Source organism: Falco cherrug, chromosome 9 (assembly GCF_023634085.1).
Source record: "Falco cherrug isolate bFalChe1 chromosome 9, bFalChe1.pri, whole genome shotgun sequence".
Classification (NCBI taxonomy): Eukaryota; Metazoa; Chordata; class Aves; order Falconiformes; family Falconidae; genus Falco; species Falco cherrug.
The window spans coordinates 12,475,895-12,500,229 of NC_073705.1; the positions used below are offsets into that span (position 1 = coordinate 12,475,895).

At 46.3% G+C, this 24,335-nt stretch overlaps 1 protein-coding gene across 7 annotated transcripts in view; it reads left to right on the forward strand.

Annotated features, from left to right (window-relative positions):
- The window catches only part of LOC102057925 (discoidin domain-containing receptor 2-like), a 61,223-nt gene that overhangs the window by 25,160 nt on the left and 11,728 nt on the right, over nucleotides 1-24,335 (forward strand). For 6 of the 7 annotated variants that reach the window (XM_055720697.1, XM_055720698.1, XM_027809484.2 and 3 more), the window contains 10 exons: nucleotides 4,725-4,862; nucleotides 9,110-9,212; nucleotides 11,444-11,672; nucleotides 15,317-15,464; nucleotides 15,674-15,779; nucleotides 18,478-18,664; nucleotides 21,906-22,152; nucleotides 23,116-23,208; nucleotides 23,730-23,887; nucleotides 24,125-24,320. In XM_055720697.1, coding sequence (XP_055576672.1) covers nucleotides 4,799-4,862; nucleotides 9,110-9,212; nucleotides 11,444-11,672; nucleotides 15,317-15,464; nucleotides 15,674-15,779; nucleotides 18,478-18,664; nucleotides 21,906-22,152; nucleotides 23,116-23,208; nucleotides 23,730-23,887; nucleotides 24,125-24,320 — 1,531 coding nt within the window. In that variant the 5' untranslated portion in view covers nucleotides 4,725-4,798. Of the gene's footprint in view, nucleotides 1-4,724; nucleotides 4,863-9,109; nucleotides 9,213-11,443; nucleotides 11,673-15,092; nucleotides 15,169-15,316; nucleotides 15,465-15,673; nucleotides 15,780-18,477; nucleotides 18,665-21,905; nucleotides 22,153-23,115; nucleotides 23,209-23,729; nucleotides 23,888-24,124; nucleotides 24,321-24,335 lie in introns of those variants that run through there. The other variant, XM_055720699.1, reaches the window with a different exon arrangement.

Below are 24,335 nucleotides of genomic sequence, written 5' to 3' on the forward strand. Positions count from 1 at the left end.
CGGGGAGTTTCTTGGTGCGGTGCTGGGCATCTGTAATGGGATTCCTGCAGCAAACCCTAAGGTCCCATTCCGAGGTAATGATCTGTGAAGGAACCAGTTAAAACAAATGCCTGTTTCAGTTGGGATCTAGAGAGGCTTGCAAACATGCCAGACCTCCGTAATGGATCTCTGGAGGGAGAACAGTACCTGGAGGAGCTCCAAGTCCCACCTTCTTCGTGCACATCACTAAAGAATAGCTCCCTCCTGCGCCCACTGTGCTCAAAGGCCCCATGCTGCGCTGGGGATGGTGCTGGGTCACAGCGAGCTGTTTCTCTGCGGAGAGATGAATTGGCTTTTTAGACGTGGTATCTGCTGGGTATATTGGGAAAAACTTCCCTCTTTTGCATTTTCTTAGTAAGTTTTTTTAGCAAGTAGATTTTTATTTTTTTTCCACTCACAATGATTGTAACAGGATTTTATTCTCCTGTAGCCAGCTGTTAGCAATTAGCAACTTGATCCATTCAGTCCTGAGAACAGAGTTTAACACTTTCTTGCCTCTGTGAGTATGTTGCTAATCCTGTTTTTGCTGGTTTCGGGCTTGTGCTATAGTTTGGCACTTTCTGTGTATGTGTGGGCAGGTCAGGAAGAAAGGGCTGAGTACAGCAAGGGGCTCTAATGCAGCTGAAAGAGGTACAAATAAAAGTATCAAGTCATCTACCCAGGAAAAAATCATTAGGAAGATGATTTCCAAAGCAGTTTGGACAGAGGCTTATATATAGTAGTATATTCCAGTGTGTTCTAGCACTGGGAAGTGTGCAGTTTGGGAATCCAGTCTACTACTAGCTGAGATTTAGACTCAGCAGAAATCAACATCAGTAGTTCTTCAGAGATTTCCGGCAGTACAAGCTCCCAAGTGGAGCTAAGGCTTCTCTAAATTATGAGGCAGGAGAGAAAAACACTCTTGATGACCTCGCTCAAGAGAAGAACAGCTGCAGTGGAGCACCAGAAGATGAGAAATGACACTGTTTGCTCCCTGTGTGCAGCACCTCTCCCAGGACAACCCCCAAACATGCTTCAGGACTGGGAACTGAGTGTGTTGGGAAGAATAAACCCAGCACAGCCTGAACCCAGCTGCTGGGGTCCTTGTGTAGGGCTGAACTGCTGGAAATAGTTCATCACTGCCATACCAAGGTGAGAATTTGTCTCGCCAAACTGTGGCCGCCTGGGAAGGATGAGGCTAGTGCAGCCAGCCATTTAGGGCCTTCCCTCTGTCATCACTAGGGATGGACATATCCAGAGAGGATTCACGCTGCTCGTCTTGGTAGGGAAGGGCCAAATTCAAAACCAGCTTTTATAGGCACAGAGCTGCAGGCAGGTGAGCTCTAGAGCCAGCTCCGAAGCTTTCCTTTTCTCTCCTGGAGGCCAGGCTGGCCTCCATGGCCACGCTTTCCAGTTTTGGCTTGCAGTTCCCCCAGGCCCACGCTATTTTTGTGTGACGTTCCAAGCTCCACATACCCATCAGGTTCTGGGCAGCCCCTGGTTCCCAGGGTGTTGGCTGCAGCAAGCAGGACATGGTGGGACAGGGACAGCCACAGTCTGTGCTGCCCCAGCCTGCACCCTTCCTCCAGCGCTGGTTGCTGGCTTGGTGGCAGGAGCTGACATGGTGTGCTTGGGCATTTCTCTGTGACTTCCCTTGTTCACACTCCACCCTGTTCTTTCTTTCCTCTTGTTATTGTTTACATTCTGATCACCCCGTGCCAGCGGTGAAATGCTGTGGCTGGCTATGTGGCAGTAGCATAGGTGTCACTTAGAATGTGGCATGAGCTCTGGGTAAAGCAAATGGGCATTTAAATTATTATTATTTTTTTGTTTGTCAAAAACAAAACATTTACCTGGTCAAATGAGGTAACGGTACTGTTTGTGTTGCATGGATTATGTTGCTGTGATATTTGTGGCCGTGGTGATGACTTGCATGTCATTTTGAGAGGATGAGAGATGCTTCGCACAGCTACTGTTTCGTCAAAAGACAAAACCCCTGCGCGAAGTGTCAGCTTCCCTCCGGGTGAAGCTGGGCTGTGAGCTCTGCGCCGATGGCAGAGGGTGGTGGGTGCTGGGTTGTTCTTGTGCTCTGCTGCAGGCATCTGCCTCCCTGCTGTTGGTCTTTCCTTGCTGGGCTCTCGGATCAAACGGGAAGCCAAGGCATCTGAACACTTAGCGATGTCTGGGGTTGCTCTCGCTTCTTTTTTTTGCTCCAACAGTGGTCTCTGGGCCTCTGCTAGCCACGCACAATGACTATTTCAATGCTTTCTGGCCATCCTTTCCCCTAACCCTGGACAAGTTAGAGGGAGCTCCCAGGGTGTTTTGGTGGGAGCTAGCCTGTACCTTTATGGATGCCTGGTCCTCTCCTTGCTGGCCAGGCTCTGAAGGAGTTAATGAGGGCATGCAGTGTATGTGTGCTTGTCCTCTGCCATCTGAGGGCTCCAGTGTAGCTGGCAGCTTTTAAACCTCTGGCTGAGAAGTCACCTGGGAGATGTCTCCAAGCTGCTGTTCTCCTGCCAGGACCTCTTTAGCTCTGTTCAGAGGCTGATCCAGCATGGGGACCCCCAGGAAGGATCTTTAGCCCAGGCTGCACCCATATGGTATAGCTGATCTGGGTAGACACCGAAGTGATGGGCAGGGCACCCTGTACACCATCAAACAGCGCTCTCCTGTGTTTCCCATAACCTTTCCCAGGAAGGTAGTTAGAGTTAAAGGCTTTAATGTTCATGACACTTTCCTTGCTCAAGTCCTGTGGGTGCAAAGTCTCCTCTAGTGCTGAACTCTCTCCAGTTCCCCCTTGCAAGTCTTGTGCTGGGAGCCTCTGGGGCACCCTAGCCATCACCTGCATAGATGAACATCCACCAGATCTGTCTTTCTGCTGCAAAATGTCTTTACAAAGTCTCCCTCTGCATGGCTACAAGAAGCCTCTGCTCCATGTTGCAGTCTGCCATGGGATGGTGGCAACTGGTATGTTTGCATCAGAGGTCACCAGCCTCACCTCCTTCCTCCACCCCCCATTTCGTGGGGGAAGGTGACCTTTGATGCACACACAGCTTGAGAGTGCTTGGTCAAAACCTCTTTTCTGATTGCTGGACCCTCCTGCTGAGATCGGGACTGCCTTTTCTCTCCAGTGCTCTGCTTTTGCACACTCACCACCTGAGATGCCACAAAAATCACAAACCTTGTCAGCTGCCTTCCAGCCTCGGCCAGGGCAGTCACATAGAGTACAAGAGGTGACTGAAGCAGGAGGGGTCCTGGCAATTGTAAGGTTGGTTTGTTTGTTTGTTTGCCTGCATTGTTGTGTGACTGAGCACAGCACCACTGGGCAGTGTGCACTGGTCATTAGTTTCCCCTCCTGCATGCCTGTTTGGCTCTTTTCCCAAGAAGGCCCTTAGTTGTTTTTCAGGCTTGGAGCCATCTTTTCTGACGGAATCCAGCAGGGACAATGGCCAGTAGCAAATCCTTAAGAAAGAGAATAAAAACCGGGCAAGCTTCAGTGATTCTAACCCTGATTTAGCTTCTGGGCGTCTAGCAATCTGTGGCTGGGGGATTTCCTGAGCCAAAGGTTTTACCTTTGGATTTAAGAAGCTGTGGTGTATCTTTTTGTTGTGAATATATCCAATTGTTTTGGTATCCACAGCAACTCATGGCTGTGACTTGTACAGTTTAATTACGTTGGGTGGAAAAAATACAGCCTTTTGTTATGAATCTCTGAGCTAATGGCATCTGATGTGCTTGCACGCATGTATGCACCAGCACAACGATGGTCGCTTTTGTAGCCTCTCTTTCTTTACTAACAAATCTGAAGATTCAGTTTTTCCTTTTTACTACCACTCTGAGGATTCTTGAGCAAACACCCTCTGGTCCTGACAACTTTGCATCTACTGATTTGTTCTGTTATCTTTTTGCTTGACGTTTCAATACGAGGCAGAGCCTCTAACCTGCCTTCTGTAAAGCTTATCTTCCAGGATGGGAAGCTCCCAAGGCTCTTTGTAGTGAATGTGGACACGAAGAATTCACATAACTGCTGATATGACCTTGTGTTCCTTTAGGTGTTATCATGGCTTTCCACTGAAATTGCCAGCATTTAAGCTCTTTGCTATTTTCCTTGTTTCCAAACAGGAAATTAAGTGTGCTCGCATGTGTGAGTGCACATGCTCTTTTGGCAGCACTGTGAACATGTAGGAAGAGATTAGTTACACCCTGTTTTAGACATTTATCTTAAGGCTGTATGACAAGTTCCTGAGTGCCCCCTTGGCTACTTGGAGTAGATGGCTGGTGCAGATAGAGGTGTGTGTTGCATGGATAAACCCCGCTTGGGGATCCTGGTCGGACTATCCAGGTTCAGTACTTGTTAACATGATAAGGAAAGTGAAGAATCAATGGGGGAGAGATGATTTTGCATTGGACTTGTTTAAAAGCAATTAAGAGAGTATGTGTCTGCACAGTAGCCATGGCAGCTGAGCTCCTAAAACCTGAATTACATTAATAGCTTTAGATACGTTATAGGTTGTCAGGCAATCATTAGCTCTTCGCTAAGCCTCCTATCAGGTGATGGGTCAGAGTAGGGCTGAGGTCAGGACACTCTTAAAGACATGGAAGGTTGCCCAACCCATCATGAGGCAATGTCAATATAGCAAGTCTGCAGCACAGAGAAGTCCTGTCTTTGGAGGGCTCTCATCTTGTGTTTCTGCTTTGTCTTTCAGAAATGTAGATGGCAGCTGCTGTTTTTGAAGGATTCGCACCCATCTGACCCTGCACAGCGCCTCCGATTGCTACCATGATCTTCTGCATGCTGCTGTTGGCCTCACTGCCTGAGCCATCTGGCACCGAAGTCAACCCTGGTAGGGAGCTGCCAGCCTGGGAGAGGACTCTGATGTCCCACCTTTCATACACTTGTTCTTAGCCTTTCTTTGCCTCCCATGATGAATGCATATGAATGTAATGAATGCATGTAAATGTAATCACTAATGTAGTTCCTGAATGTCCCCCTCTGGACTGAGATGGCCAGTCTTCCTCAACAAGCTGTGCTGGAGCGGGACATCTCTCCCAACAGTCCCAGGAGGGCTCAGGCACATGGATATATTCCTTTCTTTGCCCACCCAGAGGGTCTTGCGCTCTCAGCAGGCCTGTCTTGAGCTTTATCACTTCATTGCTTTGACCATGCGACCTGCAGAGAAAACCTGGCTCTAGACTGGCTCAGAGATACTGTGCTCGCTGTGGAAGGGAAATTACCAGTTAGCAAAGCATAAGCCACAGCACTCCAGCTGGTGACAAGGGTTCTGGAGAGACAAGTGTGGAAGGAAAGTTAGAAAACCCTACCTGGCACAAAGCTAGGGTGGAGATGGGGATATGAGCCTATGAGTCCCTGTGGAGGGCATGACCTCTTATCCTACAGCATTTGGCCAGTCGTAATCATGAAGGAGGTGAGTAAGATAATGGTCTGCAATATATTGCAAAAATTCCTGTAATGAGGTGGTTTGAGCTGGAGACAGTCTGTGAAATGAGTCTAATCCTTTCCCAGCTTGGCTGAAGGTGTGGTGAGGCAGCAGTGCTACCCTGAGGGCCTTTGTTAGCTCTGCTGGCTCTGGCTCTGTTTGTTTGGAGCCCTCTGACTGTCTGGCCCTGACCCTGCTCTGGCCTGGGGATCTTTGCAGAGGTTTGAGGTTGTGCCGCAACCAGTGAGAAGTGAAGCGAGGCCTGTGGGGAGCTCAGCAGGCACCCCTGTGCTCCCCTGTTACACAGCTGCTCCCTGCACTGTACACCCCCCCATGTGTCCAACTTTGAAGTGGAGTTGCCATCTGGTTCTGATGCTTAAAAACTAGTGGGAGAAGAGGGAAGACAGCAGCTAGGGGGTCAGTCACATGCCAGTTCCTTTGGGGGGGTGGTAAGAACAGAAGTTAGCATACTCAAAGGTGCAGGAATATTTCCCCCCAATACCCAGACCCTGGGAGGTGGGGTGGGCTTTGAGCACAGGGCTGTGGTGCCACCCTTCTGCAGTCATCATCTTTTCCACCAAGAAATAAGCATGTAGCTTTGTTTGTACCTCTCAATTCTGCCTGTGGCTTCTACGAGCAGCTTTGCTTTCTCAGCTCCCACAGTGCTCAGCCACCTCTTACGTCCAAGGGGCTGTGCCCTGTTGTTCCCAGCCAAACTCTAGCACACCTATAGCTCAGCTGATGCTCCTTGGCTGTGATGCCCGCAGGCTCCATTGATCATCTTGACCTCCTGCTCTTCTCCAGGAGTGGTCTGAAGCACCTCCTGCATTACCTTCTAAATCAAAGGGCTGCTTTGTGGATGATTCAGACCTATGTAGGAGGGATCCTGTGGATTCCTTCTGCCTAGCATCAGTTGTTTGACCTCACTAACAGAGGTGAGCTTCATACTTTTCTGAGCCTCAGTGTGTTCTGTCTGCATGGCAGGTTAGTGTCATAGTCATAGCATAGTAAAGCATCAGGGATAACTGAGCAGGAGTCCTGGTGGCACCTGAACAGAACCTAAGGATGGCTTTGGTCAGGAGGATTTACATTTTGGTGAGAGCCACAGTCTTCTGCCAGGGACACTCTGAATTCCATTTGTCAGCCTGGAGTTTGTGAACTAATGAGTTTTGTGAAGGATTGCAGTAAGTCCCAGTGCCCCCAAGACCTTCCCAGCCAGCTAGCTGTCCATCTGGCATTGCTGTATGGTGGGCACTTGACCTTTAAATAAGGTATGACCAGACAGGACTCACACTGCAGAAACACAAAAACATTTTTCTGCTTTCAGCTGACAACCCCACCCTTTTGGAAAATCTTCGGATATTTACCCTTAGTTTAGCAACATACTAGCTTTCCAGGAATAGATCAGATTGTACTGGTCTGTGGTGGGATAGTCTGGGCTAGTGTGGTTTACTAAACTTGCTGCTCCGTATCGGAGCATGGTTAGAGCTCCCTGTTGGCTCTCAGCAGCCACAAACACCATGCTTGATCCCAGTCAGACACAGTTTACCTCCCAGTGAATTCTTCTGTAGACAGGCCTCGTAGGAAACCTCAGACATGTGAATGAATGTTCTGGGTGAGACCAGAGGCCTCTCCAGCTTGGTGTCCTGACTCCAGCAGGGTCTGGTCCCAGCAGTGCTTTATCCCAGGTGTGCTCTCGGCTTGCTGCAGTCTGCTGCTTAGGAGCATTCTGAGCTAGCACTTGTGTATTTGCTTGTGGTAGCTGTGAGTTTGTCTCCAGCTGACTTTTGAACCCATGTGAGTCTTTGGCATTTGGAGCGTTTAACAGATTTAAGGATGTGTATGTTGTTTTTGAACTCTACTACCCGATCTTTTGATGCCTCCCTGGTTCTGGTATCTTAAGAGACAGTGAGTGATTAATTGTTCAGGGTATAAATTACCTTTGTCATACTTCAGTAATCGCTTTTGTAACAGCGAGGCTGCAGATCTTCCCTTTTGCATCATCTGTGTTGCCTTCTCTGCCTTTTGATGGGAGAAGGAAGGAGTAAGAGCTCTATTCCATGTCTGACTGGCATGTAACATGCATACAGACAGTGGTGTAATAGTGTTTTCTAGTTTTTGTCTGTATTCCCTTTGCTTTTTTCTATATTAAACAATCTGGTATCATCAGCAAACACTGCCACCTCACCACCCATCTCCTTTACAAGATTATTTAGGAATATACATAACACATTTGTTGGTAGTGTGCCTGCTAACAGCTGCAGCCAAGCCCTACTGAAACAACCTATTTGCAAACATTGCTACGTTGAAATCTGTCAGGTAGTTATTCAGCCTGTGGCTTTTTCTTCTCTGTGGTGGCAACAACAAGGTGGTTTCATGCTGCTGTCTCTTGTAGCTTCTGAACCCAGCGAACAACTTTATCTAGGTTTGTTGCAAGAGTAGCAGTCCTGAGATAGAGAAATGATGAAGACACCCCCCCCAAGGCTGTGCCCTCGCTGGGGGAAAGGCAGGCAAGGCTGCTGATATGGTGGTGTAGCAGTGAGGATGCCAACTGACACATGTGCCACTCTGGAGTGACTGGAGCATGTGTTGGCTCTTGCCCGTGTCACTGCAGATGGAATGAGCTGGGGCTGTTGTGGGGCTGCTGTGAGCTCTGGGGAAAATGTTCAGTAATCTATAGGAGAGTCTATTTCCCCTTTTTCTGTGACTTGCCATTGACTATGCTTTTATCTTTTAATTGTTTCATGATTTAATCTCATATAACTTTTTGATCTGCTGTTGATGTAAGTCTGACAAAAATATCTTGCTTGCCTGTTTTGAATACTGAGCCTTAATGAATACATTAAGATTTTTGAGTTTTCTGAAACATCTCTAGTATTCCAAGACACGTTTAAAACTTGTGTCAGGGGAGAGAGCCGGGCCAGCTTGGATTTGTAAGCTACATCTGCGCTGTCTTTAGTGTATTGAGCTCGTAGAGCACTGTTGCTTGAGCCAGTTGTCTGTACTCTGGAGGCCCCAAGTTTGAGAGTCTTCTCCTGCCTGGAGAGAAACGCTTGCTCCACTTGAGGCTGAGGGTGGGGAATGGACCTGAATGGGGCAGTGTGGATGGTCAGGGCCTCGTGCTCAAGTGTAAGCTCTAGCCTGCAGTGACATGACAGAGCAGACACTTCTATAAGCTAGTCTAGTCACCTGTAATAGAAGCTATTTGACTCCTCACTTGTTCCTGGACTGGTGAAAATAATGATTGTTCCTATTTGAATGCAAGTCAAGCATCCAGTTTATTCCAGAAGAAGAAAAATCTTTAACAATTGCTTCCTTTCTGTGTCTCATCATTATTGGTAAGTAATTTTTCATTGTAAAAGAGGTCCAAGCAACCAGTAACACTGGTATGTTTTTGGAGGTTTTTAAAATGTTTCTTTGTAAAGCCTTTGCCTTGCCAGGACTCCGCTGAATACTAACTATGGGTGTATTTCATTACTTATAACTTCAGTTTATGATAATAACTAAGTATTTAATCCTTTTTATTTGCATTCTCTGTTTTATCATTACCATGTTTATTCCCTAGGCATGATAGCCTTTTAATTAAACTTGTCTGGCAATTTAGAAGGAAATGGTACTGATCTTTTTTTACTTGCTTGTGTTCCCATTTTCAGCTATATGCCGTTACCCTTTGGGTATGCATGAAGGGACAATACGAGATGAAGACATCACGGCTTCTAGCCAGTGGTATGATTCCACAGGACCCCAGTATGCACGGTAGGTTAATCTCTGGCATAAAATGTGATCCTCTTTTTTTTTTTTCTTCTGTATATCCAATATGTGATTGAGGAAGAAGTTCTCTCACCCTTAAATAAACCTGTTTGCTTAGCTTCTTCACTGCTTCCATATTAAATCTAACTAGTGCACAGGCCAAGAGACAATGGTCATGGTCACAAGTGGTAATACAGGAAATTCTGATTCAATATCAAGGAAGAAAAAAATATCCTTTCCTGTGAAAATGAAGCTGTGGGACAGGTACCCAGAGAGCTGGTGATGTCTCAGTGTTTGGATATTTTCAGACTTGGCTGTACCAAGGCCTTGAGCAACACACTGTAGCTTTGGACTTAAGCCCTGCTGTGAGCAGGAGATTGGACTAGAGACTTCCAGAGGTTGCTTCCGACCCTCATCTTCCTGTAGTTCTATGAATACATCTCTAATGGATATGTGACTTACATGTCAGCTAGGGACAGTGCCCTTGGGATTCTTATAAGAGTGCTTTAAACTAAAACATAGGAAATCATTTACCACGGTAAACTGTTCAACAGCATCCTATTGAGGAAATAGACTGTGTCCACTCTGACTCAAAAACCTGGAGACTGCAGAGTCAAGGAATTGTTTAAAATAGCTAAAGGATTTGCTTTCAATGTCAAGCAATACTTACCTTTGTCCTGAGCCTGGCTTTTCATTATTTCATTTCTCTCAAAGCTACTAACTTACAGATGTAAGTTTCCTTGGAATTATTTATAATGATGATCTCAAACACTCCTACAGTTTTGGTGCAAGTCAGGTATGAATTTCCGGATAACTATGATATCTATGTTCTTGTGATGAGTTTGGGCAGTCCAAAATCATAAAATTCTCCTGGTGCTTGATTTTGATATTTTTTTTCCTTAGTCTGTGTTGGAGCAAAGATGCTAAGTGTTGTGTGTTTTAATGGAGTTTGAACAAGCCTGTGGGTCTGAAAGCTGGGAGACTTATTTTGTTCTGAGGTATGGCTTATCTCTGGTTCTGCAAATACTTCAGGCATCGCTTGCCATCTGTTACCATCATCTCTTTGCCAGGGCAGCTGTATGTCCACAGGGTGAAGACATGAAGGCACCCTCCAGCTGACTTCATTTTGTTAGAGGTCATAGTTGTCCAGTGCAGATGTCTGTCCCTGTCATTTCAGTCACCCTTCCTGCTTTTTTTATAACTTCTTTTACTTGCCACTTCACTGTAAGAAGGTCTGGCACAAACAGCTGATGAACCTGAAACAAAAACCTTCTCTAGCCTGTGCCTTGACCTCCAGTGTCTCCTGGGTGCTGCCTCCTGCAGCATGGGGGGTAGCACTCGCTGATCCCATCAAGCAGAGATGGGTAGCTGTCCGAAAGACAAGGGCCCTTCAAGGGCTTGCTGTTCGCCAAGATATCCTTGTTGCTAAAAACCCCACATGGTGGTCTTGTGTCTGGATACATTTTTCACATTTCAAACTCTCACCACCTTGTGGCTTGCACAGCTGAGCCTACAGAAGCCAAGGTAAGGCAGTGTTACCTTCAGTGGCGCTGATAGCTGCAGCACTCTGCTCAGTGTGCAGTTCCCAAGGATAAAAGCCTTAATCTTGGCAGCTGGTGCCACAATGTTCAGCTTTGAAGCAGAGACCTTCACATCCTACATGCAGCAGTGGCCTGTGCAAGCAGCTCTGATGAATGACAGAAACATGAAAGATGCATTGGGATGGCACAGAATAATTTGTAGATGGGCAGAGATTTTCTTTTGAAAAGGGATTTTTAAGATGCTCCCCTTTGTGCTTGTTAGAGCTCTAGGAGGTGGTCAAGCAGAGGTTCAGGCCCTTCTGTGTGGGGTTTGGAAGTGAGTATGCACTTCACCAGCAAGGTGCTGAAAAGCATGTGGTATGTAATTGCCTACTGAGTAGCATTGCTGTTTCTGATCAATGTGGAGGTGCATGTCTGGGAAAGAAATTGCTTCTAACAGTTAATGAAAGGTATCTGAAACTGAAGGAGTTGTTCTGCATAGGGGAGAACTGGCTACAGAACTCTTTAAGTCTCAATTGACCATCACCCTGAAGGGGAGAGGTATTTGGTAGCCAGCTGTCAGGTCTCATTTGCTGATTTGATTTCTTTTTTCCCAATTCTCAAACTTTCAAGGTGTTTCCTCAGTTCTTGGGAACACTAGATCCTTGGAAGTGATGCTTTTTTTAATGTGTGTGATTATTTTTTTTTTCCCCTCAGGTTACAAAGGGAAGAGGGGGATGGAGCCTGGTGCCCGGCTGGCTTGCTGCAGCCAGAAGATGTACAGTTCCTTCAAATTGACCTGCACAAGCTCTTTTTTATCACTTTGATTGGGACTCAGGGACGGCATGCCCGGGCCACAGGCAAAGAATTTGCCCGTGCTTACCGAATTGACTATAGTCGCAATGGAGAGCGCTGGATCTCCTGGAAGGACCGTCAGGGCAGGAAGGTGAGTGTAGCAGGAACTGAATCATGGAGCATGCAGATGTTGTTATGGAGAACTAGACTGTAGAAGGCACATCCTCTACATACTGCATAGTGCATTCTACTTCATCCTGGCTCCTCTCTGTCAAGGCATTCAGGGTTCTCTGCCTTAGTCCTGTGTTTGCTGTGATGTTGGACTCTTATTTCCCTGACCTGACTCCCCCAGATCCCAGTTACTGCTGTCACTGAAAGTTGTGTCTCTTCACTGCCTTTGTGTCCATGTTCAGAACATCATGTGAATGTCCCTCTACCAGCTAGATGCTTGCTTCTGAATGGGAAGCTGCAAAGCAGGTGCCTGCTTTCTCATTTAAAAAAGAGAGGGGGTGGCAGGGAATGGACTTGAGTTTCTGGGCATCTGATAGCGTTCAATGTAGGGAGCAGTGAGGAGGAAGGAGTTCAGAGGGTAGGATGTGTGCTGAGCACACATACTTAGGCTTCTCACTCCTCACAGTTGTCTTATCCTCTCTCCAGACCTGAGTACGTAGCTCAGCACTGGCAGTACTCTGGTCATGTTTGTAATTACTAAACTTCCCCTGGGAAGGAATCACCTTCTCTTATCTGCAGCTCGCCTGACCTGGTCACCCTGCCTCAGGCTGGCTTGTGAAGCCTGAAGACCTAAGCCAAAGTAGAAAGGTACTGGGTGTGATGTTTTCTTGTGCTGGGGGGTGCTTTGGAAGTCAACAGTGGGGTTTGTTTTTCAGTATTAGGTAATAGCTTTTAGATTGAGTGAGCCAATAATTCATTAACAGACCTTTGATTGGCTGTTTGGCCATTGCCATTATCTTGCCCATCCCTTGCATATAGGTGTACGCTACAAACACTGTCTGCAGGATAGGAAAAGAGTTAACGGTTCTTCTTCGGTACTTTAGGTGAAGTCTGCCTGCATCTTGAGTGATACCAGAACTCAGTAGGCTTACACTGTCCACAAGCAGCTAAATGTCCCTTGTCTCCCACCCCAGTCCTGTGCAGAGTGCTGTTCTTGGGTACTCAGGATTCTGTTAGCGTCAGGTGTTATGATTTAGTGTGTGTCAGTTTTTGCAAGATCTCCCTCTTAGGCTGTAATAGGGTAATGAGCATGTGTTCAGCTGTGTATGATGCTGTAATGTGAGCCATCCTCTGTTTTGTATATGTGGAAGTCCACATATATTCTGTCTGTGTGTATACCTGTTCCCATCACATGAGATCAAAAAGGTTTCCCTCCTGGTATCCTTAGAGAAGATGCTTCTGCCTCTCTGTCCCTGCTGTTTCTGGACATACATTCTGGACATTTCCAAATGGAATGCAATTCCTGCCATTTCAGCTTCTCTGAAAAATGACTTTCCATAAACCATGCTTTTCAAAATGTCACCAATAGGGGCATATTCCATTAGTGAATTTGTATTTCAGAGGCACTGCTGTCTGGTCAAAAAAATTGATTACAATGTCCTGTAAAATCATTCAGACCTTGGAATGAGGTGCAAGATCCTAATCTACTTCCCTGTATGCATTAGGAAGGCTTCTTCCAGTCCTGCAGTTGATAGATGCCCAGCTGCTGATGTTTCAGGGTATGACTATGTGAGCCCTTCTTGGCAATATCTCTGTCCAAGGGGATCAGACAAATTATTTCAGTCAAAAAACCCAAACCAACCCCTTCACTGTGCTGCTAAGTTTCAGACATGTAGCCTGTGCTGCTCCTCACAAGGGAAGTCACTTCCAGCTTTAATTGGCTCAGTAAAGGCAGAGTCAATTTGATGACCCCTTGTCTCTGGTACCAGTTAAGACTGGTCCTCTCTGTTGGTGCTGATGTTGCGTGGTGGAAGTGCCGTTAAGTCCTGGGTCCTCATCATCTTCTGCTGTCAGCCACCTGCAGTCGTTTGCCAGCAGCACCACTTCATTCTTGCTGTTGGGAGCATTGGCACCAGTAGTGGCTGGGACTGGAGGCTGGTGCTGAGTTTGTGCCTCACACAACTGATTCACTTTGGGCTTTTTGGCCCTGAGAAACTGTGTGCTCAATAGCAGCATCCCCACCTGGTGGAGGTGCTAGGGAAAGTGCCGCTTCTCTTTTGCTTCTCTCGGATGTTTCTACAGGACAAGCAAAAATGTCAGCTCTTCCACTACGGAGCTGGTGCAGAGGTGCCTTTTTATGATGTGGATGGCTGAAGCTTTCTTCCTGTTCCTCTGTGCAGCACTGTCTGTCTCGGACTCTTTGGCTTGACATGTGTCACCTCAGATTCCCTGACAAATGGCCAACTCCAGAGGATCTGTCCAACTCCTGTGATGAAGATGGGATATTCTGCTATATGCTGTCTCCTTGTGGTTTTTATCTCCTATCAGCAAGGTCTTGTGGAACCGGCCTAGGTGGCTTCCAGGTCTCCTGTTTTAGGCTGTCTGACAGCTGAAAGGGTTAATTGCTTTCACTTATTTCCTGAAGACAGGAATGACTTATGTACTCCCTGCTTCATTAGAAGTAGTCATGGGTGTTTCTCCTAGGAAGAGAGATACTAAGAGGCTGCAGGTTAAAGGCCTGTCGAGGAGGTGAGCTTACTCTTTTGCTTTCCTTCTGTTTTCTTTGGTCTGCTCCTGGGACTTTGTGGCTTTGTATAGCTGTCCGGCCGGGTACAGGGAACTTCCACAGCTATCCTGGTGCGGTCCAGTAGACCACCAGAGGTGGCTGGCTCTTCAGGGAGGTAGGGTCTTCTGAGTGGTTTCTTTTTGTGACACTACAAGGTCTTTTACTTCTGAGTGGACTCTAGCCACATCTGGACATCTCCCCTGCTGCCATGAAGAGGAAAACACCTCCCTCGTTGGCCCCCCTCATCTGTTTAACTGCCTATACACCAACAATTGCAATCTACATGGTCTTTTGAGTAACCTCAGCCTCCGATTCATCCTTCCCACCAATAGCATCTCTGAACAGGAACCTTCACACTCAGAAGTGTTCTTATTTTGTTTCCATAGGACCAAATACTTTCCAGACTACTGGGGGATTGACAGCTTCAGCTGTTTCCACACACTGACTGTCAAAATATAGTGGACTCTTCCCAGAACTGCAGTGAAACTGAGGGGAGGGGGAGGATGAAAGTCGCTGTTTAGATCAGACTGCGCTTCAGCAGGATGGGGTGACGGTGGCAATGCTGAGCACTTCGGTTCAGGACATCTGCTGTGCAGCTGCTTGCGCCTTCATCCCCCAAACACTGCAGCACCTCTGGAATTGTGTTGGCTTATAGAGAAAGGACATCAGGACCCTCCACCAGGTAACTGGTGAGGAGAGCAAGTGCTCAGTTACCTGTTTTGAGAAAGTACACAGAGGCTTGCTTGAAGAAAGAGGAATTAAGCAGTAGTAACTGGAGGTGTTTGCAACGTACATGTACATTCATCTCCTTCCTGCCATTCTCCTCTCCCTCAGAGAACAGCCTGGTATGGGTCTGCAGTGGACAGGAGGTGAAATGGCAGCACCCTTCACCCTGTAAGCCACGTACCAGGTAGGCGGAGGGGAGCAGCAGCAGCTAACCCTCTGCAGGTACTGCGTGGGAAAGCTCCCCAGTGTCAAATGATAAGGTGCAAGTACACCACTGTACAAATGAACAACACGACAGGGAGAAGTTGCTGGTAAGGATCTCTCTTCTCCAGGTGATCCAAGGCAACATTGACACTTACGACGTGGTCTTGAAAGATCTTCGGCCTCCCATCATTGCACGCTTTATCCGGGTGATTCCTGTGACAGAGATGCCAATGACTGTCTGTATGAGGGTGGAGCTCTATGGCTGTGTCTGGTATGGTAAGTAGCGATTCCCATGCCTGTCACTGGAAAGTAGTCCTTACGCAATGCTGACTGGGACTCACCTGCGTCCCCACGTATGCAGAGGGAATCCCAGGCCCATGGAACTGCTTCTGTTGGTCCACATCATAAATAAAAGGATCATATGGACAGAGATGATGGAAGGCTGCTGCTGCTGTGTTTCTGAGGTATATGGCCTTCTTTTTTAGATGGTTTGGCATCCTATAGCATCCCTGAAGGAGGGACAATAGCGGCTCCTGGCTTCCCCATCGTTTATCTGAATGACTCGACCTATGATGGCTACCAGGAGCGCAGGTGGGAGAAGTCGTCCTGTTCTCTCTCGGTCACTGTGCGAATTATCTCTTCTTTCCTACTTACCCTGTCCCCAGTATCTTGTATCCCAAACACTTTGAGACCTTCAGAGCTGTAAGCTAGCCTGCTAGTTCTGCAAAGCATCATGGCTTCATTAGTCCAGGCCCTTTGACACGTTGTTAGTTGCTCTTTTAGAGGAGGGCGTGGGCTCAGGATGCATCAGATTCATTTTCCTCCAGCAGACAAAGGCTGGCAGGAAAGAAATAATTTTTTTGTTATTGGAAGTTGTTACTTCTCTTTAAAGAGAAGAGTACGTCCTTATACAGCTCAGTACTGTCTTTGTTCACAGCTTCCATCTTTACGTGATGTGATAATGCAGTCCTGATGTGTCCAGTTGCCTTAAAGCCCTCATCGCTCTTGCTCTAATTGTGACCATATTCACTGCACTGATTTCTTTGTTGGTTCAGGTATAGCCTTAAGCTGTCATTGATAGCTTAAGGTGCATAGCTTAAGGTGCTGCTACTCTTCTGTTGTCCCAGGTTGGAGAGTGAGAGCTGGCTGGACCTTCTCCCTGTGCAGTCCCAGTGTTGCTGGAGCAGCTGAAGGTCCTTGCCCTCTTCACTGCCTTTGCTTTTGCAGTTTGATATCTGAAATGCATTCTCTAGCAGACTGCATCTTAAACTGTTGCAGGAGGTCTCCAGGGTAAACTGGGCATCCGAGAAAGTGCGCAACACCTGAACTCTAGGCCTGCACTTGATACCTGTGAGCTTCTGGACAGATTTGAGATATTGTTTTTGAAAACAAAGCTCTGATGGACTTGAAACAACTTGGAAAACTGCATCACTCCCTGTGAGAAGCTCCAGATCAGCAGAGGCACCACTGCCAATGTGGTATGAGAGGAAGGTGGCTGATTACTCAATCTAAAGATTTCTTGGGTATGATGCTTTTCCAATTTGGAGTCAAAAAGCCATAATTAACTGGATTTTGACAGCTCATTACAAGGTCTGTTAACTTTTTACATCACTGAGATTAGTTAGGTAGGGTAGCATGTTATTGACATTCTGGTGTCTCTGGTTTATGTGATAGTTAACTCATGGAAACAGAGTTCGTTAAGGGTCTGTATCTGAAATGTTAAATAACTGGCTGAACTTCCAGACATTAGTGTAACAGCTTTCTTTGCTATAAATACAGATTTGAGTGTGTTTCAATGGCTTGAAACCTCAGACAAACTTGGGCATGGATATCGTTTTGAGGCAGCATATCCCTGCCTGTGCATGAATGTGCCTGATAAGTGATCTGACAGTGTCTCTTCAGTGACCTGCTGTCTCCCATTGACTTAAGGTGTTTTCATTTTATGTCCTGTTTCAGTTGTCATTAACTTCCAGAAGATTTTTACTGTTGCCTAAATGTTTTGTTATGCTTAGAGGTGATTTTTGTGAACTTGTTTGTGTTCTATCATGCTGGATGTTAAAATAACAGGGTGGAAAGTACATTATTCATGCTTGTAGGATGTTGCAAGATACTGAGTAACGATGTTTTTATATGTTAATATCTGATGTTTTCAAGCTGCGTTGATATAGCAGGGATTGGATATTTTAAAAATAAGTTTTTACGTGCAGAAAGATGTAGGTGTTGCACTTAGCTCACCAGCACTAACTTAGGAAGCTGGGTCAGCTGGTGAGTGTCGGGGAGCTACAGATGTAGGCACAAACCCCAGTGTGCTAAGCAAGGACTCTTTCAAACTATGTGACTTCTAGGTTATGTGCCTGACTGGCCTGGAAGCAGGAGTCTGCCTCTTCCAGCTGTTAATCCTGTTTTGGAGTTCAAACAGATGCATACCTGTGCAAATCCTAGTGGCAGGAGGGCTCACTTGGAATGTACTTGCAGAGCTTCGGTGTATGTAGCAGCAGCCCAGCCCGGGTTACGAAGACTGCCTAGAGGCAGCTGAAGGGAACCGGTCCAGGGAGCAAGTTCAGGCACTAGTACAGCTGAACTGTTTGCGCTTTCCTTGCTGTAGGACAAGGGACGTGCCAGGGATGGCTCCCAGAAGACTGGTGAGTCAGGAGTGTACCACATCTGGCATCTTCTACTCTGGAACAGTGTTGGAAAACTGCAGTGGGCTCTGCATTCTGAGGTGGAATGAGGCAGGGTCCTGGGCAAGGCTGTGGAAATGGAGCCGATAACGCTCTCCTCTTGCACAAGGAGCAATGCCAACAGTTATCCTAGTTAGAACTGGCTGTGGCTGGGTGAGCTGCCCATGGTCTCACTGCTCTTTTTCCTTCTTCTCTGTGCCTGCCTGCACAGCTTCCCCTGCTGGTTCCCCCAGGACAGGACGGAGCAGTGTTCCTCCCATGCAGCTCCATGGTGAAATGCTGCAATTAAAGCTCTCTTTGGAGACCGTACAGTGTCATTTTCTGTAGTCTCAGTTTTCATTCTCAAGAGACTCTGCTTGTAGTTTGGCTTTGCTGTTACTGCTTGATATCAATGCAAAAGCTTCTGTCTCTTCCTGTGGAGGGACAGATTTTAAAAGCCCAGCTCTGACAAAATAAAGGTGATCTTGCGTAAGAACAGGGAATGAGTTCCTGTCCAGAACTGGTTCAGAATAAACTCTTTTCCTGGTACCAACTGAAGGACCCACGTGCTTTCATGTTTGAGCTCTCCTGGCTGGTGTTCTGCCTCATTGTTCGTTCTTTCTTGCTAGGCATTTGTACGGCGGTCTGGGCCAGCTGACAGATGGTGTGCTAGGACTGGACGACTTCACACAGAGCCACCAGTACCGTGTGTGGCCAGGCTATGACTATGTTGGCTGGAAGAACGAGAGCTTCAGCACAGGCTCTGTTGAAATGGAGTTCCAGTTTGACCGACCACGGAACTTTACCTCCATGAAGGTAGTCAGTTGTCCCTCTCCAGCAGCCTGGGACAGGCTTTGGGTCTGGGTGCTTCCTGATTGCCCCTTTGGATCCCTTTCCCAAAGCAGGAGGATACAAGGTGCCTGGCAGCAGAATCCACCATAGGCAGAATTTGAGCAGATGTCCCACGTTTGCCAGTGTAGAAAGGTAAAGCAGGGGGAGCACTTGCCTCCCCAGAGCTCAGACACTCTCCTTTCAGTATTTGGCTTAAAGAAATAAAAAGCAGACACCTGAAGTGGTGGTTAGGCAGCTGAGGTGGATTTAGGTTGTAGGCTACTTACTATCTAGGGGCTGCCTGACCCTTGTGGTAAAGGAATGTTTCCATTTTGTTTCCCATTTTGACCAAAAATTTTGCTGGATGCCTCAATCTGTGCTTGTGCTGTGGGAAATTGCTTAAGCACGTGGGAAAAGGATGAGCTGAACTTTGAGCTTGTAGTAAACAGCAGAATCTTTTATAAAGGATTGGTGGCTTTTCTTGTAGAGATTTCAAATGAAGGAGAACCCACCACATCCTTAAGTAAATTGTTTTGGTGGTTACTTACCCTAGTTTTATTTTGTCTATTTTTAACTTGCAACCATTGGCTCTTAGCCTGCTTTTGCTGGCAAGAATAGAGACCTGCCTTCTCAGAAATATTCCTGCTTCTACACTGTGATTAAAAGATTTTCTTAATGTTTGCTTCAGTAAACTAAGTTGGCTGAAGTTCTCAATGCCTTCCCTGTGAGATCCAGGGTCATTTTGGTAGCTGTCTTCCTGTCCTTTTTTCTTTGTCGGTACACTTTTTGAGGTATAGAAACTGGAACTGGATGCAGGCTTTCCATCAAACTGCATAAAAGAATGGTACCAGTTTCCTGCTTTTGGACAATTTTTCTTTGTTTATGAATCTTGTGATCATATTAGTTGTCCTAGCCAACGGACAGGGAGCCAGTGTTCATTAAGACTTCGGTATCATGCTGAAAGTCAGTTCAAAGTTACTGGTGTCCAGGGTAGAAAGCACCACTTGCATTTTGTTCCCAAGTTCACAACCCTGAAATGAGTCAGTTATGAAAACTTCAGATTATTTTAGGAAACAGCTTATTTTTTCCCCCATAATTTATTTTATTGATGTAATTCTGCTGTCTCTTTAAGATCACTGAAAAAAAAACCCCAAATAACCTTGATCTAGGAATACATTCTGGTTAGAAAAACACCTAGAGATTAATTTGTGCCTTAAAATTTCTAAGATCTACTAGTTGACAATTTTTAATCAAGTAGTATAATTCGTGAGTTCATACTATGCTAATTGGAGTCAGATGATAGATATAATGAGTAAATCAAATGCCTTACAAAAGTCTGTCATGTAAACACAGCCATCCTGATCAATCAAACACATAAGCTCATAAAAATAGCTACTTCGTCTAGTATTCCATTATAAAGCTGTATTGATTAGCATAAATTATTCTTCATTATTTATTGAATGTCATCTGTTTGCATTTATTTTGTATAGGCCAGGTGGTCTGTAAATACTTTCTTGTATCTTCCTACCTGTTAGCTTTATGCCAGTCCTCTGCACTTCCCCAGTATCCAAGAAAGTATTAAAAATAAATGTTAGCAAGTTTTGCAACTGCATTGCAAATTACTTAGGCTTATTATAAAATTAGACCTTAGTAGGTGGTATTTGGAATAGAAAGTGTCTCTGTATCAGTCCAAGATGCGAACCTATCCAACTCCAGTCCAAATGTAGCACAAATCATATATTGCAGGCATGAAGCATTCCTGCCTTGTTATGGATGACTAGTTCTCCTTATTGAATGATGTTGTCTAAGCTTCATCTGTTCCTAATTATACACAAATATTGTTCTTTTGTCTCCTTACTGTTCATCAGGCCTGTCATCCTCATTACTGCTTCACTGCTATTCACTGCGAGACCTTGCAGAGGCCAAGCAATTAATGGGGTTCAAAGCTGCACTTGGTTTGGAAACTTGTTGTCACTGTTGCTAATACTCCAGTCATTAGGAACTGATTTCTAGAGCTGCTAGGAAGGGTTGGACCACCATGGCTATGAAAATGGAGTAGCCTAAAGGATATTGAAGATCTTACTGCTTCTGGTTCCTGGTCACTGGCCATAGTGCCAAGATACTGTGGTCCAGATCTTCAGGATGGCGTGGCAGAGCTTTAACTGTCATGTTTGTTTAAAAAGGCACAGGGGCAGGTTTTGTATTGAGGGCAGGCAGGGGAACAGTATAAAGGATCCTTACCAACTTTGTTCCTCCTCCTGAAGCCTGCTTTGGAAGTGCTGAAGGCCTGGGAGAGTGCCTGGTGTTTGGTGGTGATGGGTCTGCAGTGCCACAACCCAGGAAGATGGAGATGTCACTTTGATGTTGAAGCCTCTTGGTTTGGGTGCAGCCCAAGAGCAGGGGGAAGCAAGCTGCTGCCAGTTCTTGGGAGGATGAACTAAACCTCCCAAATAGAGAAGGAGGTGTGAAGTCAGCCTGACAGCAGTTTGTGAACTGTTACTGTGGAAGTGGACTATGTGGAGCTGTAACTCGGAGATGAGAGAGGATGCCTTTGTTCTAGTGAGATGTTGACATGGCAGCACAGTGATTGCAGTCTAAATTCCAACGTCATCGGCGAAGTCAGTGGTGCTGTTGCAGCAGGGACAACCTGATGATGAGCTACCAGCAGAGGTTAATGGGTGCAGGCTTGCATAATGGTCTTCATAAAACTTGGATCCTTCGTTGTCTTCAAGGTGCAACCACAGCAGAAAAGCTGCTGTGTGTTGGGGGAACGTCTTCTCGAGCTTGTACTGTTTTTTGAAGAAATTAGCTTAGACAGAAAGCCTACAGCATATGCAAAAAGAAGCTAGAGCCCATGCATGGTTTTGCTTTCCCCTCTTCAGGTTATATGTTCAAGGAGAAATGGTCTGTAAGGCTTCAGATCAGTACAGGCTTTGTTTGATTGATCGTTATATGGGCTTTTTGAAGAGCCTGCCTAAATTTGACCATTAATGTAGCTTTTGCATCTGAAGGTAAGAGCTATTTCGGATAACTTTTTGCTTAAATGTTCTCATTGCACACTGAGTGGCTGGAGCTATACTGGAACCAACTCGGTCATCCTGGGTTAGGAGTGTTCATGCAGTGCAATATTAGAAATAGAAAATCTTCATGGATGGAAAATCCCTGAGGTTTGATTTGTTTCAGTAAAACTTTCTCCTGTCTGACTGATTAGTTCTCTTCTTCCTAGGTGCATTGTAACAACATGTTTTCCAAGGGGGTGAAGATCTTCCAGAAGGTGGAGTGTTTGTTCAAACCACGCCTGATTGCAGACTGGGAGTCCGAACCTGTTGGTGTGGCAACTGTCTTGGATGACAAAAACCCCAGTGCTAGGTTTGTGACTGTCCCCCTCAATCAGCGTGTAGGTAAAGCCATACTTTGCCGCTTCTACTTTGCTGACACCTGGATGATGATGAGCGAGATTTCCTTCCAGTCAGGTGAGTATTCCTTCAATCAAGCAGATTTGGCAAAGCACAGAAAGCAAAAGAAATGGTGTGGAGGTGCGGGATATGTGGGGTTAATGTGAGTGTAGGGCACTGTGGGGCTATGTGATGGGAGGCAGGAGGTGCTAGAAGCACTGGAAGGGCAATGCGGGAGCAGAAAGGGCCAGTCCACAGTAGATACTTTTCAGGCTGACACTGATGCATTTGTGGAGAAGCACAAGCAGGGCAACCAAAAATTGGACTATAGAGCATTTCCTCTTTGAGAGAGAGTTGCCTGCTGGCTTGTGGGGTTGATTTTTACTTTACCAAGTATTTTGTTATAATTTAAGTGTATCTACAGATGATTAAGTTAGCAATTACGAAAAATAAGAGGCTGATTTTTTTTCCTCATCAAGTCTTAACTACGATGCAGAAGTCAGTGCCATGAGGTGCTTTGAAAGGCTCTAGAAGGGAATGGACAAGAGTCTTGGAGAAAACTGCCAGCACTGACAGTGAAATGATCTGACTGTAGCTTCCTACATGAAGGTCCCTAATCAGCTATAGTGAGAGAGCATTCCTGGGGAGTGGGATTGCTGCTGCTGCTGCCTGCAGCTTGCTGATAGCAGCCCCTCCTGGCTTCCCTCTGTCACACATGGAACTAGGCAGACTAGCCTGGGATGGTGATTCTTACGATCATGCTGAAATGGGGGGAAAAAAGCACCCTTGCTCCAGTCCCCTGTGTCTGGCCAAGCTCAGGGGAGCATCCCGCACATGCTGGCGGTTGGCTGTGGTCAGGGTGTATGTGCCACTCAGTGCAGAGGCTCATTCCCACAGGTGTGCTGGGAAGTGCTGAGTGAGCAGGTATCTAGAGCTGTTTGTGACCTGCTTGGGAAGGCAGGGGTGGCTGCTGGGGTTGCACTGACGGCTGGCAGGAGCAGGGAGATTTTTTGGACTGACACCTTCCTTTCCTTCCCACAGACATGGAGAGCGTGAATCCTAATTTTGTTACGGTAGCCACAAGCACAACGGATCTTCTGGAAACAGAGTGCAATGTTACTGAGGGGACCTGGGGTAAGGAGTTCTGTTATTTAGCCATGCCAGTAGCTCAAGTGTTGGGGACTTCACAGTAACATCGTAGTTAACATGGTCTTTCCCTCTGTTTCTGGAGATTTGGGTATGGCCTGGTTATTGCCCTTGTGCACAGGGCTGCATCTTACAGTCCTCTGAGCCTCAGCTATTTCTTCTTCCCTCAGCTGGCCAAGGCTGCCTCGGAGCAAGTGGGCTGAAGGCATATGTGCAGCCAGTGAAACTCCGAAAACTGTCTGCTCTGATATGGATCCTTTGCAGGAATCTGTTCCAACACAAAGAACAGTCTTTGGTTGCAGAAGTCCTCTGCACAATTCTTAGCTGTGAGCCTCAAGAATGAGAATTTATGATAAGAGTAAGATGTGAGTACAGCTAGTATTAATGCTCAGGAAGCTGCCTAAGATCTTTCCTGTACCAGACTGTAGGAAGGGACATGTAGGACGTTAGCCAGCACAGATAACCTGTGCTTTAACTTCAGATTCTTCTTCATGCCTCTGTGATTGCAGAAACCACATCATCTGTAACCAGCACCTGGATAGGAGAGAAAGCAGATGACTCCAATACCTCCATCCTTGTGGGCTGCCTTGTGGCTATTATTCTACTGCTCCTGATGATTATAATCATTATTCTTTGGAAGCAATATGTTCAAAAAAGGTTGGAAAAGGTAATACAATGGGGCTATTTTTGCAAACACAAGTTCAGTACTAAGCATTAACTCTAATGAGCTCAGAATTACGTGGAAAGCGCAGGCTTTCCACAGCTCCATAGAGCAGCGAAAACCCTGTTCTCACAGCAGGGGAGGATGCCAGCCCTATCCAAGATGTTACTGGAAATTGCTGCGGTTGCAGCCAATACATTACTTAACTGAGCATTGCCTCAGCACTTTTCTTCTCTTTTGCAGGCCCCACGTCGAATCCTGGAGGAGGATGCCACAGTTCGCCTCTCCTTCTACAGCTACACTATTGCCAACAACCAGACCCAGATCCACCAGTCAAATCCCACTTATGAACGTGCTTTTCCACTGGATTTGGAATATCACCAGCCAGCTACACTGCTCCAAAAGCTTCCAGAACTCTCCCAAAGTGCAGAGGATTCAGGTAATGTCATCATCA